Source organism: Phyllopteryx taeniolatus, chromosome 2 (genome assembly GCF_024500385.1).
Source record: "Phyllopteryx taeniolatus isolate TA_2022b chromosome 2, UOR_Ptae_1.2, whole genome shotgun sequence".
In the NCBI taxonomy this organism is placed as follows: Eukaryota; Metazoa; Chordata; class Actinopteri; order Syngnathiformes; family Syngnathidae; genus Phyllopteryx; species Phyllopteryx taeniolatus.
Genome location: NC_084503.1, coordinates 9,767,651 through 9,782,554, shown reverse-complemented (window position 1 = coordinate 9,782,554; position 14,904 = coordinate 9,767,651). Strand labels below are relative to the sequence as shown.

Below are 14,904 nucleotides of genomic sequence, written 5' to 3'. Positions count from 1 at the left end.
CATCATGTCAACCAACTCCCAAGCTTTTCCTGTCATAGTCTCAACATTCAAGGTCCCCACATTCAGTTCTAGGCTCTGTGCTTTCCTCTTCTCTTCCTGCCTAAGAACTCGCTTTCCACCTCTCTTTCGTCTTCGATTGCTTTGCTGAAAAACTTTTACAATGCTATACAAATAGAGTATTTAATCAATATCTGAAAGAAGCAGAGAATGCACGTTAGGCTATATTGTGGTCATGACCATGCATGTGACTCATGTTGTTGGAAAAATCATCCATTTCATGGTTAATATAGTGCTTTTAAAACTATTACCTACTAAATTCGAATGTGTGTGTCCACAGCATGTCTGCCCACAGTTCTGAGATTTGAGGTTCTTCTTGGCTCAGGCCCTCCTGTGTGGAGTTTGCATGTTCTCTCCATGTTTTTTCTGAGTACAATATTGCTTTCACTCTCCAAAAATATGCATGGTAGTTCAACAGTCAACAACACTCTAATTCCCCAAATGTGTGACTATGATTGTGAATGGCTGTTTGTCTTAACTGTATGAGCCGTACCCGTGCAGTTGGCTGCCGACCAGTCCAGGGTTACCGCCTCTCGTCGAAAGTCTGCTGGAATAGGCTCTGGCTCACTTGTCACCTCAATGACAAGCGGTATAGAAAATGAATGTAAAGATGGATGGACATTGCATAATGTTATGCAAAAACCCACTTTCACTAATATTGGCAGAAGCTCCCTCCCCTTTCAAGGAGCCGAACAATAAAAGAGCTTCAAGGGAGGTCAGCAAGGTTGTCTGAATCAAGCAGGATGTGTCATTCCTTTCTAGTCACCACGTGTCTGCAACAGTGGAAGTGGGGCCCGTGAGCAGAATGATGCATGTTGAACCCATCACTTCAGCCTGAAGAGTCTGACATTACGAAGCACTCAGAGCCATACACTGACAGTGTCCCTCTGTCCTTTGTCTCTTTGCATTATAGTCGTTATCCTTATTCCTCACTGTGTCTTCATTTCGCCTTGCAGCCTCATGCTCCCTCATGCTTTATTCACCTGTCTCCTTTTGTTTCGTCTTTGTTGTCGTAGTGCTCAAACTTTTGCTTTTGGCTGGTGAGCGTGGAAAGTCGAACAGAGTGAACTACTTCAGTGGAGCTATTTTTGGTGCATGGCCATCACATTATGGCCTGGATAATATTAACAAACGCATCTCATTAGTATAGTACAGTATATCGTACACTTTAAGCCAAGCATATTTTACACTACAATGCATAAGGGCGGTTTTCTTTCAAAGCCAATTCAGGAGTGCGGAAGAAACCTCACACGTATTGTGTGTGTGTGTGTGTGTCCTACTCGGAATACGACACACTGCCGTTGTCCCTGTAGTCCTTACTAAAGTAAAGTGCTCTCCATGCGTACATCTGTCATAATAAAGTGTGTTAGCTCATAAGTCTAAAAAGCAATGACCCCAGGTACTCCCCTAATTCATCACCGTTATCTCGCAGTGAGCTGGCTCTTAAAGAGACAACTATGAGCTATAGAAACCTTAAATACAGCATTCATTGCCCTTCTAGGGATTGGTAGAAAACGTGATCTGAAAGCCCAGAATTAGAGTTTAATTTGATATGAGGCAGCAGGAGCTCGATATGTAAGGAAAACCTGCTGTCGATGAAAATAGATTGCCCTTGAGCATGACGTCGACACCCACAACACTGTTTGTGTGCCCCTTCACAACACACACTCTGTCATCTCTCCTTGCATTCCTGCATATACAGTGTTCCCTCGCCACTTCGCGCTTCACGTTTTGCGGCTTCAGTGCTTCCCCGGGTTTTTCCAAAATATTTATTAAAAAATAATAATAATAAAATAAAAATACAGCCATATCGGGAGCCATATTGCGGAAAGACGCGTTGTTTCAAGTTGATGCGCGCGCCCTGCATGTCAAACAAAGAGAGGAGTTGACTCCGAGGCTTTGTACATGCCTCTACTGTACGGGCACTCATACAAGGCGCGTGATTGGTTCCCGGCGCGACATCGACCAATGAGAGCACGAATGGATTTATCCCGTGAGCTGATTGGCTGCGCATTATCGCATCTTCCCTTGTTGTGTCTCGCCAGTCTCGTCCACGCTGTTGTGTTCGCAATAACTTTTTTTGTTTAAGTGCAAATTTTTTTGATTAGTTAAGCAAGCCCTTACAATGCCTGTGCCCCCGCGAAAGCTTCCTCCGGGGCGCCCAAGAGGAAGAAGAAGATGATGACCATCAGCGAAAAAGTGAAACTTTTAGATTTGATCAAAGAGTGCAGAAGTTATGCATGAATGAATCTACAGTGCGGTACATCAAGAAAGAGAAAGCAAACATCCGCAAAACTGCTTCAATAAGGAAGCGAAATGTGTGGTAACTCCGCGTAATTAGATCCATCCATCCATCCATTTTCTGAGCCGCTTCTCCTCACTCGGGTCGAGGGCGTGCTGGAGCCTATCCCAGCTATCATCGGGCAGGAGGCGGGCTACACCCTGAACGGGTTGCCAGCCAATCGCAGGGCACATACAAAAAAACAACCATTCGTACTCACATTCACACCTACGGGCAATTTAGAGTTGTCAATTAACCTACCACGCATGTTTTTGGGATGTGGGAAAACCGGAGTGCCCGGAGAAAACCCACGCAGGCACGGGGAGAACATGCAAACTCCACCCAGGCGGGGCCGGGGATTGAACCCCGGTCCTCAGAACTGTGAGGCAGACGCTCTAACCAGTCTTCCACCGTGCCGCTGTGTTGTAAGATAATTTTGAAAATGGAAGTTGCATTGGCATTGTGGATTGCTGATTGCAGGGGAAAGACAGTGAGTTTGGACACTAATATTATCAGGACAAAGGCCAAAGCTCTCTACGACCACATTTTGCCCGATGACGACAATGAAGAGGCTGAAGAAGGTGCTGACGAACCTCAAGCCAGTACTAGCGCTGCCAGGAGTGATTCGCCTCCTCGAGGATGAGGCTTTTCAGCCAGCAAAGGCTGGTTCGAGAAATTTTAAAAATGATACGGCCTCAGAAGCGTGCCTCTGTATGGTCTGTATTCGCCTCTCAGTAATGTTAATTACTGTATACGATTTTATAATTAAAGATTTAAGCAAATCCTACCTCTCGTGGGGGTTTTGGTCCCCATTAACCGCAAAAACGAGGGAACACTGTATGTGGTCTGTGTAGTGTAATGTATGCAAAACAATAAATGCATCCATCCATTTTCTATACACCATATTTTCATTTGGTTTGCAGGTGAGTGCAGCCTTTCCCAGCCCACTTTGGGAAAGGGGAGCAGGGGGTACACCGTGGACTAGTTGCTAGGCAATTGCAGGGCACATGTTGACAGTAAAAATTCAAATTACATTTCCCCTCGGGGACTACATTTTTAAAAATAATTAATTACAAAATATTTGTCTTTTTTTTCAGACACGCACACTTTTTCTTATTTCATTTCCTATATTTTACAGCAATCATATTTTTATGTAGACTATACTTCATTTATCATGATTTCAATGCTATTTGACAAATTACATGTGCACATTTCTGTGATTTTGGGTAATTGATGAAGTCTGCTACTGACCTGTTTAATCCTGGGCAGGAGGGAAATACTCTATTTTGGGCCAAAGTCTCATGCAACATTTATGACCTACTTTTCACGACTGTCAATGTTTTCTTGTTATTTCTATATTTTTGTACTTCAAGGCGTGTGCTTTGTTGTTTTCACTGAAGAGGTTGCTTTGGGGACACAGTGAGTGCGCTCCAGCCTTTTTGTGAGTGTCTGCCTTTTTCTCTAGATGCAATAAAAAAAAGTATTATTAACTTGTAACTGCACTGACATGACAGCCATGACTCAATATATCGCCCCAAAAACCAGGAGCATCAGTCGTGATAAATAATTCAGCGGCCACCCGCAAGTAAGCACGCGTGTTTTACTTTTATCTGTCACTCTCAATGGCACTATTAGGGCTCTCATGCATAATGAAGATCCAAGAGAAAAGAACAAAGAAATTGTGTGCAATATTAGACACATTAGATACAATAAGCAGATATTTGTCCCGTTTTTCTGTTCGTTTTTTTTTAATGACACATCTTCCGACTATCCTGTATATATAATGTCAATAATCTTGTTCAAAATGTGTCAAATGCATAACTCCATCTTTATGCAGATGATGGCATTGTGTACTGCTGTGCTGCATCTCTTGCACAAGCTGTTGAAAATTTGCAAAATGCCTTTGTGATCATTCAAACGGCACTGTGCATTATGGTTGCACTCTGTTTCAAATACCTGGGCATACTGATTGACGACTCCCTCAATTTAAAATCACATGTACTGTGTCTTGTGAAAAGACTGAGGATAAAACTGTTTTTATTATTTAAAAAAAGATGTGTTTTTCTTTTAATGTAAAAAAAAAAAATAAATAAAAATGGGTTGTTGCTGCGACATTTTTACCTGTTTTAGATTGTGGTGATTTGTTGTACATGTATGCCTCTGCACAGTGTCTCCATCTGCTTGATATTGTCTACCATTTATCTTTGAAGTTCATTACAAATTGTAAAGCTCGGTCTCACCGTTGTGAGTTGTATTCTCAGATTGGATGGCCTGCGTTGGAGACCTGCAGGCTCACTCACTGGTACACCTTTATTTATTAGGCAATTCTTGGTCTGCGTTGCCCCTATCTGTGTCTTTTTATCAGGCAGAAAAATACCGGCCATAATTTGTTGCATTCTCAGGACCTCTTTATGCTCTCTGTCCCAAAAACTCAGACAGAAGTTGGGAGAAGGGCATTTGGGTACTCTCCACCCTCAGCCTAAAATCTGTTGCAGAATGTTTTGAAATCTATAATGAAAGAAATGGAAGCAGTTTCTGCAAAATGTCAATGTTTTAGCTCAGCTGTTTGAACAATTGTTTTGTAGGTATGACTCATAAATGGATAAATCCCCCCAAAAAGAATTTCGAGTCATTCAGAATTTTCTTTACACAGCTTGCATTGATAAGTTTGTTCTGAGAACCTCACTCAGCTAATATTATTACCGTGTATCCATTTAAAGAAAATAAAAGCACATTTATTTATTTCATACACAAGGTAACTCAATGTGCTTTACATAATTAAAAGCATTTAAAAACAAAGAAAAAAACAGCTAAGAAGCATTTAAACAAAATAAATAAATAAATAAAAAGTACAATTAAAACAGCGTACAGTGCAAGAAATATCATTTAAAAGTGAAAATGCTTTAAAAAGCATGATAAAAAAAAGTTTTTAACCTGGACTTAAAAGCATTCACACTTGGGCCTGACGTTACTTCTGTTGGCAACTTATTCCATATGTGTGCAGCATAATAGCTAAATACTGCTTCACCATGTTTGCTTTGGACTCTGTACTCCACTATTTGACCTGAGTCTCTCGATATCAGAGCCTGACTGGGTTTATATTCCATGAGCATTTCTTTCATGTATTCAGGAACTAAACCAATTTATCTGACATAAACTGATTTATTAGACCAGTAGCAGACCTTTCAAATTTATTCTAACGCTGACTGGGAGGCAGTATAAAGACTTTAGAATTGGAGTAATATGCTCTGACTTCTCTATTCTGGTCAGAACCCGAGCTGCAGCTGTTTAATGCTCTTTTTGGGGAGTCCAGTCAGAAGACCATTACAATAGTCAAGTCTACTTGAGATAAAAGAATGGATGACCTTCACTCTGGATATGTTCTTCAGATGGTCGAAGGAAGTTTTAGTAATTGATTTGATATGACTGTTGAAATTCAGGTCAGAATCTATCAGAACACCAAGGCTTCAGACTTGGTCTTTGTTTTTTAAAGAGAGTGACTCCAGGTATTTACAAACAGCAATCCTCTTTTCGTTATTGCCAAAAACAATTATCTCAGTTTTGCTGTGGTTTAATTGAAGAACATTTTGGTTCATCCAGTTATTTATCTGTTTTAGACAGTGACACAAAACCTCAATTGAACTGTAGTCATCTGGAGAAACTGCTAGATATAACTGTGTGTCATCTGCATAGCTATGATAGTAAAATAGTTAAAGTTCTGAAGAATTTGACCCAAGGGTAGCATATACAGGTTGAACAGGAGGGGTCCAAGAACTGGCCCTTGAGGGACTCCATAGGTCATTGCCATTCGATAAGATTGAACACTTCCAATTGTTACAAAATAACTCGTTACTTCCAAATAGGACCTGAACCATTTAAGGACTGTTCCATTTAGCCCTACCCACATTTCCCACAGTGAGGGATGCTGTCAAGCTGAAGAAGGAGTCCTATCGGGCCTTTTTGGCCTGTGGTACTCCTGAGGCATCTGATGGGTACCGGCTGGCCAAGCGGAATGCAGCTTTGGTGGTCACTGAAGCAAAAACTCGGGTATGGGAGGAGTTCGGTGAGGCCATGGTCCACCATCCGGCGTCTCGGGAGAGGAAAGCAGTGCACCACCAAGATACCTGTGTATAGTGGGGATGGGGCGCTGTTGACCTCGACGTTGTGAGTCGGTGGGGGAGAATACTTCGAATACCTCAATTCCACCGACACGCCTTCGCATAAGGAAGCAGAGTCTGGGTTCTCTGAGGCGGGCTCTCCTCTCTCTGGGGTTGAGGTCATCGAGGTGGTTAAAAAGCTCCTCGGTGGCAAGGCCCCGGGGGTGGATTAGATTCACCCGGACTTCCTAAAGGCTCTGGATGTTCTGGGGCTGTCCTGCAACATTGCGTGGACATCGGGGAGAGTGCTTCTGGATTGGCAGACTGGGGTGGTGGTCCCCTTTTTAAGAAGGGGGATCAGAGGGTGTGTTCCCACTACAGGGGGATCCTCAGCCTCCCTGGTAAGGTCTATTCAGGGGTGCTGCAGAGTAGGGTCCGTTGGGAAGTCGAATCTCAGATTCAGGAGGAGCCGTGTGGTTTTCGTCCTGGCCGTGGAACAGGGGACCAGCTGCGCCCAGCTGTTTAATGTCTTTTAGCGACTGACTTTTTGGGGGTATATACAGCATTTGTATATACAGTAGAATCCCTTAGTCCAACCCCTCAGTCCAAGCTTAAAGGTGAATCGTGCGCTTAGTCAACTGTGGTACTAGTCACTGTTTAGCAACAGCACTAGTAATCCATCCATCCATCCATCTATTCAAAGACATCTTCTGAAATTCATCCCTTCAAAAGTGATAAAGGAAAAACACGTGACATTGTTGGAACAAGCGATTCTCTGCATGTCGCAGGGTCCGACATTAACGGTGGCCCGGGACCACTATTTTGCTGTATCGGCCAACCACTTATGGATAGGTATTAGCCTGCTTGGGCCAGTACAAATTTCTAAGTCACCGCAAATTTTCTCCTGCCGAAAAAGGCCCACAACTGCATTTTCAGTGTCGATCTGAAATTCTATTATCACCGAAACATCCTGTTTAAGACAGGATGTTGTGATGACGCAAGGAGGAACCGCGACCACCAGACTGGATAAACGGGCACACATTCGAGTTAGCCTCAAGACGATGGCCAAACCGAAGCTAATGCCGCTAGCTTCATACAACAGCTCGTACTTCGCAGCCTGTAGAATGTTATTCTGCCCTCCCTGAGCGTGCTTTAAGCCATTTACTGACACCTCAGTTGGAGTTTACGATAAAAGTAAGCACACAACAAAAATAATTACCCTCATTTTAGATTTAAATACAAGACACACATAGTTTTCGAAATCGCCAGCTTAATGCTAACAGTCAAAAACCCTATTGATGGACTAGCTAATATTGGCATTTGGTCACGGGAGGGATTTACCGTCAAATAACGAATAGTCACACACAAACGCCGTAGTAACACATACAGACAGGTAATATAATAATACTCACAGGCATATATTATTCCTAATCTGTGAAAAATGAGTTTATGGACGTTATATCGCAACTTTTTTCTGATCTTTTTTTAGCATCCAGTAAACGAGTAGATCTATGCATGCATCGCACCACACTGCCCCTAAGAGGCCAACGCCCAAACAGCAGAAGCAGCAGATGCAGTCATTGATTGTATAAAAAGACACACTCTTTTTCCTGAGTGTGACATAAAATCTTTTTCTGTTTTGGGTCAATAAGGATTACCAAAATGATTTCTATTTGCTAAATTCTGCAATAATGAGAGGATTTTTTTTTTTAGACAACCATCATAGATAAAGACAATACAGTCATTGTTAAAAGCATTGGCACGTTTTTAGCCATCAATGTATTTATCATTCTTTATTGTTTTTATTTCCCATTTCTAGTATTTTAATTTATAATTATTTTACTTGTTACTAATTTATTTTTGGTAGTTGAATAAATACAAAGTGTTGAAATAAATGAATAATTATGTTTATTAATCATGATTTCAATATCAATAAAAATAATCGTGGTTATTTTTTTTTTCCATATTAGCCCAGTACTAGTGTCGCGTCCCCTCCCGCCTTCACACTGTGCAGAGATACATCTCACTTACGGATTATTGGTACTTGAATCGGCAGCATAAAACCCTGATCGGAGCACCCCTAATTATACTTACTGTGGATAACCTCAAGACACAAGATAAAGCATTGTTGGAATGTGAATGCTCAGTAAATATTTAAATAATTTTTTACTGATTTATTCTTTTAAGCATTATTCTTAATTTGTGCAATTGCAATGCCTTGATTTTAGTGAGGTTAGTACAGAGTCATCACCATGAATGCAATTGTACGAATAATTTATTAAAGGGTCTTAAACGACGCTAAATCCGAAATAATTACTAAAACTTAATATATTACAGTTACATCATGAATATACGGGGCCAGTACAAGACCTGACAGGGCCACCACAACTTGACTCAAAAAGACACTGATGTTGTCAGCATTTAGCTTCTTTGTTTGGAGTTGTTTAAACAACAACAGAGCAAAGAATTCAATTAGGCTTAGAGGTTTCCTGATTTTTTACCCATGGTATGCTGTCAATATTTGCCATGATCAGAATGACCAACATTATAGACAAATCACTCCTCACAAGTATTGCCTGCGGAACCAAAAAGCCCAATCAGCTCTTGTCCACAATGATTTAACAAACATAGTGACGAACAATAATGCTAGCTGACATTTTCACGCAGTACCACATAGCTTTTAATTTATAAAATCATTAGATCCATTTTACTTTACTAAAGCATTATGAATATTTGATTTGCCACTTGTATTGGAGCATCCCTTCTTGCTCCCAAAGCCACAGCGCCGTGCACTAACAAGAGAGCATTCTCAACCTCCGTGAGCCTCGGTCAAAACATTGTCATATGTGTGCAGTGAGACAAACTCAACTCATCCACCTCTTTTTCAATGCATAATTGACTTGCTTCCCCTTCATTCTCAACTGTCTTTTTTAAGGCAGCACAGTGCCCTTGTGGTGAGCACATCCGCCTCACAGTTCTGAGGTTCAGGGTTCGGATCTTGGAGTTTGCATGTTCTCCCTGTTCTTAATGGCGGGATTTTCTGTGGCTACTCCCACATTCTACAAACATGCACTCGGTTAATTTAAGATTCTAAATTCTCCATAGTGGTGAATGTGCTGCCCCCCACAAGATGCCGCCCTGGGCAGCTACCCAAATCACCCATATCAGAAACCGCCACTGCCAACATGTCTCGGCTGTAGGAAAGCGATTATTTGATTTACTATACTATTTTCATCAGCATTAACAAGTGTGGCAGTTCACCCTTGCTATCGACAATGTATTTTTAACATTTTGAACTGCTGCTTACTGGATATGTTCTTTTACTGAAGAACTGCCTGAGTGTCTCTGTATTTTCTTGACCTTTTGTTATATCGCTAACTGCATGTGTTTTGCGCAGTCAGAGACGCTGACTGGCTGCCAGGCAATTCATCTTTGGTCCTTTTTTTCCAACTCAGTGTTTTATACTTTTGTTTAGATATTTTTACTGATCCATTACAGTAAATATCTATGACAAAACACAAAATATATTTTTGGATTTACGAGCATAGGAAATGGATTACTGTGAAGAAAAAATGTCTAAAATAATTTGTTTGGCTGGAACTAGTCCATAGTATGTGCATATTTAGCACTTTAATAAATAAATAAAAAGTCCTTGCGGGTTAAAAAAAAAAATCTCTGTTCACATAAAAGTGAATTTTAAGAGCTTGAAAATACAACTAGTGGCACTATAATGATTAACCTACTGTATCTTTGTAATCGCAGCATTTTTGCTACAGCTCTTGGATTGGATATCATTTGATTTAAAGGGTCATAATGTGCAGCCGGTGTATGTGGACTGCATTACTCCCGATATTACAGTTGCATGTAAAATAAGAAAAACATGTCAATAGGAGACAGGTTTAAAAAAAATAAAAATAACTCAGAGTGGCCGTCCAAACTTCACACTAGTCACCCAGTTTCTATTTAGCTAACAATGGTTTGCATGCAGAGTAAAGGCCAAAAGAACAGTGTAAAAATGTTGACTTTATTTTTCACAGCAACACCAGCTTTCTTACATGTATATGAAGCTTTGTGGCCGAATAATAGAAGACAAGTGGGTACTCCATACCTTGTATCCATCTGCAGGCTACTCAGCTAACATTCAGCCCAATTACTCACACTTGCTTGACTCTCACTACACCCAACAGGCGAGAATGTCCTTTAAAAGGCATCAAGTTGTCTTACTTTGATCCCCCAGGTATCTTTAGGTTTTTCTCTTGAATATGCATCAGTTACTGCTGGCAAGCAGTGTGCACTGAAGATTCAGATAAATTGTGGTATTAAAAATTGTATTGAATCTGGGGTGACATTGGTGTGGTTACATGAGGTTGTTAAGTCTGGAAGGTTCAGATTTGTGTGAGGCATACCCAGTTCTGTTCTGGGTTTGTCTCTACACTATTGATGGCAGACAAAAAAATATCAACATGGCAGAAAACACCATCAACATCGTTGTTCTCGCTGTGTCTTGCAGGGTAACGCCATCAGATGGAGAGACGTCGCCCTCTGGTGCTCCCGAGTCTTCAGATGGGCCTATTGGTGCTACTGGGGGTGCTGGTGCTATGGCCATGCCTGCCACGTCCACGCTATCCCTGCCCATGAGCCAGGGAAAACCTTCCTTACGTCGAATCAAAGGCCGCATTCACCGCAGTAAGAGCCTAGACAGCATTGATCTGCTTGACTCCAATGTAAGTGGGAATGCACAAACTCGTTCATGAATTGGGGGAAAACTCATTTGTTCTTGAACAGAGATACACACTTTTCAGAGTTGTATCATAGGATTTAAAATAGATGAAGAAAATAGCAGTGTACGTACTGTGAAAAAGCCAGCTCCTTTTTGTTGTGGGGCTGCTCTGCTAAATATGGCACAGGGTGTCTTGAACATGTCCAAGGTGCAAAGAAATGTCTCTCAAGGCATTCTGTAGCGAACTGCATTGCCTAGTGTCAGAAAGCTTAGTTGCTGTTCCATCGGACTATTCTGATTGTAGTGATTTCCTCAAAAGCTCATTTTTATCCGGGCAAGTGAAAGAGTGGAGGAGTTTTTGTGGTTCAAGTCTTATGCGTCTCATGCCGGCAGCTTTCACAGTTATACTGAACTCGTATTCAATCATCATTTTGTTTCTTCACTTTCAGTTTTTTGAACGTGGGCGTTTATTAACTCATTTTATTAAGCAAAGAACTCATACATACTCTATATGATCTGAAATCTATGACCATCTTTCAAATCACGTGAGTTTCTTGATTGCAGCGCAAGCTTGATGTGACAACAGTGTCAAAGTCCAATTAAAGGGATAGTTTGAAGTTTTCAAACCACTGGCCGGATTTGAATGTAGCCTCACTTTACAAATCCACCCCTTCCCCCATCCCCGAGTCTCTGATCAAAGCTGTGCCAAACATTGCCATTCATGCAATTATGAAAGTGCATACTTGTGATAAATACACTGTCCAGCTTTAACACAATTCATACAATGCTGCCAGCCAATTTACGGTTCAGTGTCTTGCACTTCAATAGAGGACAGTCGGAGCCGGGATTCGAACCGCTGACCCTTCAGCCACTGGATGAGCCGCACCACCAACTGATCCATACCCGTCCCAGTGTTACTATGACAGTAAATGTTATTGGTTCGTAGTTGGTGTTTTTTTTATTTTTTTTATCAAAACGAGGTGATAAACGTTGATTCTGCGTCGCTTCTGAATCCTCAACTGCTTGAATTCTCTTGGTCTGCTAGTCTTACGTCTAGTTGTTAGCAAACGAGGGATGGGCATTTGTTTCCAGAGGTGGATTTTCCAACAGTTACAGCAAAGCTCCTGAAGCTGTAGCTAACAGGTCAGTGCGAGGCTGCGGGGGGGGGGGGGGGGGCAGTGTTTAAGTGTGCCTGCGAGTCCACGGCAGATGATCGCCACCTCGTCAGTCACACCTTCTGTCTCTGATTGGTTGTTCTTACTCAGGGGTGATGGTTTCTTAAAAATCAAATTAGAGAACAAGATGGGGCCAGAGAGGGATGATTTTTTTTTTTTTCACAGGTAATTTCCTAATGTACGACTGTCAGGTTTGTAATGACAGTTTTACAGACTTTTTTTTTCATCTGCAAACTTTCCCTTTAATTGTAACGCATACATTTAAAAAATGTGTTTGATGGTCCCGGTAGCACTTCTGCAACTGTAAAATTAAAATAAAGGGAAACATGCAATTATTTTGCTCAATCTTGTCATCCCTCATATGTGCGTGCACTGCCGTGCAGTACTCTGGATCATATGCACCAGGTCCAGCTCTGAGTCTGCCAGACTACCATGCAATGAAAAGCGTAGGCTATGGTCACTGAATCATAGCTTTAACATGGCAAGCCTATTAAAATTAAAATGTCTTTTTTCTCCACTCAACTGATTTTTCATCTACACGCGTTACAGCCGCACACACACGACACAATGACCTTTGGTTATGCAATGTTTCTTAGGCTTAGAGATGAGCGCACAACACATTCCATATGCCTCTCTCTATGACTGCCTTATTCTCATAAAAAGTATTAATCTAATATTTGATTGGATAAGCTGCTTGATGCTAAAAAGGCTGACCAACTCTGGGATCGCCCATTGAGCTCCACTCTCTCCACCAGTCAATTCATGCCTAGATTTGCATGTGTGCTTGTGTGTTCCTGTGAGCAGCTGTTTTGGGAAAGCCACCAACGATTTATGGCCAAAAAACCATGCCAAACTATGACTAATGCAAGCTTGTCGAGGCTGTTTCTGGTGGCACTGGACCACAGTGGACACTAGGATACTGATAAATCTTTCTCCTGCACAGCTCTGAATGTTTCTGTACCACTGCTATTCTCAACCCTCGGCAGATGTATCCCTTTATAAAGATTCACAATGTGATGTCCTTCCTCTTTGTGTTGGCAGTTTTGTGCGTGTGTGTGTGTGTGTGTGTGTGTGTGCGCGTGCGTGCCTGCGTGTGCAAGTGTGTGTACGTGTGCGTGCTGGCTTGCTGCGTGTTCAGTAGTGTTTCTTTTTTTGGAGCCGCCTGGTTGTCAGTGCAGGGAGTGTCAGACTTGTTGTGACCATGTTTAAGAGGAAGCATTTGCAGTCAACGTGGGTTAATGCAAGCTCACGTTCAATGATGTGAAGGAGAGTTGAAGGTGGTGGTAGTTGTACGGTGGAGGGGAATTGGGTGACAAGTCAAGGACCCTCTTAGATGATACAGCACTGCCACCCCAAGTGATGTAATACTTTTTTTTCCACATCATGGAGGGTTGCACGACTTCAGAATTTTTTTTATTGAACAATAATGTGATGAAAGACAAGTCGACATTAACTAGTCGCTGATGATGTCATTGATAATTTTTCAGTACAGCACTAGAAATCCTCATTGTGCAGTAGTAAAGTCCACTACTCAACTAGTATGCACAACCCCTAGCATGCACACACACACACACACGTGCAGGTTTGTCTTTTTCTGATTTTAAGATAGCTAAAAATAGCTTGGATATTTTTTCCAAAGCGGTACAGGATAAACGGTCCAGAGCATGGTTGGATGGATGCCAGCAGAGTCGTCCCCTTCTGGCCATAAGAAAAATGTAGGTTGGTAGGAACTTTGAGGAGGCTTCACTGATTCAATTTGGATGCTACCTCTATTTCATTAAAGTTGCACAATGTGTAAAATGGCTTATGCATAACTCATTTCCTCAATCTTACTAACGCGGAACAGAAGACTATCACCATTAATTCAGTTCAACTGACTTCAGGAGCCTACTTAATTTGAATGTTTTGAAGATAGTATTGACAAGGTGTCATTTTGTTGAACGGATTAATGTATGCAAATACAAATTGTGTACCTACATTATCCATTGAACTGTCTAAATTATCCATCCATCCATTCTCTGAGCCGCTTCTCCTCACAAGGGTCGCAGGAGTGCTGGAGCCTATCCTAGCTATCTTCGGGCAGGAGGCGGGGTACACCCTGAACTGGTTGCCAGCCAATCGCAGCTGTTTAAATTAGATTAGATAAATTCGATTTGTTTTAAATGAAAGCAATGGTTTTATGACATTGTGAGCCATTTTGTTTCACTTTGCTGCCCATCTTCACAAGCTAAAAGCTACACAAACAAGATATTTGTCGCTCATAAGTACCCATTCATCATAGGAAGTCATTGTAACATGCACATAAACAGTGCCGTAAAAAAGGCCCCCTTCCCCCCTTCTCAAATTCTTAGATTTTTACATTGTTTCCCCATTTTAATGTTTAAGATCATCAAACAAATGTAAATATCAGACAAATATAACCCAAGTGAACTTAAAATGTTGTTTTTAAATGGTGATTTCATTTTTTAAGAAAAAAAAACAAAAAACTATTCAGTTACCTGGCCGTGTGTGATAAAGTAATGGCACCCTAAACCTAACAACTGGTTGAGCCATCCTCAGCAGCAACAACTGAAA

At 41.5% G+C, this 14,904-nt stretch overlaps 1 protein-coding gene across 11 annotated transcripts in view; it reads left to right on the top strand.

The window, feature by feature from the left end:
• Nucleotides 1-14,904, top strand: part of tjp1a (tight junction protein 1a) — a 169,242-nt gene that overhangs the window by 17,472 nt on the left and 136,866 nt on the right. For all 11 annotated transcript variants that reach the window (XM_061759290.1, XM_061759244.1, XM_061759298.1 and 8 more), the window contains exon 2: nt 10,946-11,159. In XM_061759290.1, the coding sequence (XP_061615274.1) occupies nt 10,946-11,159 (214 nt within the window). The remainder of the gene's footprint in view (nt 1-10,945; nt 11,160-14,904) is intronic.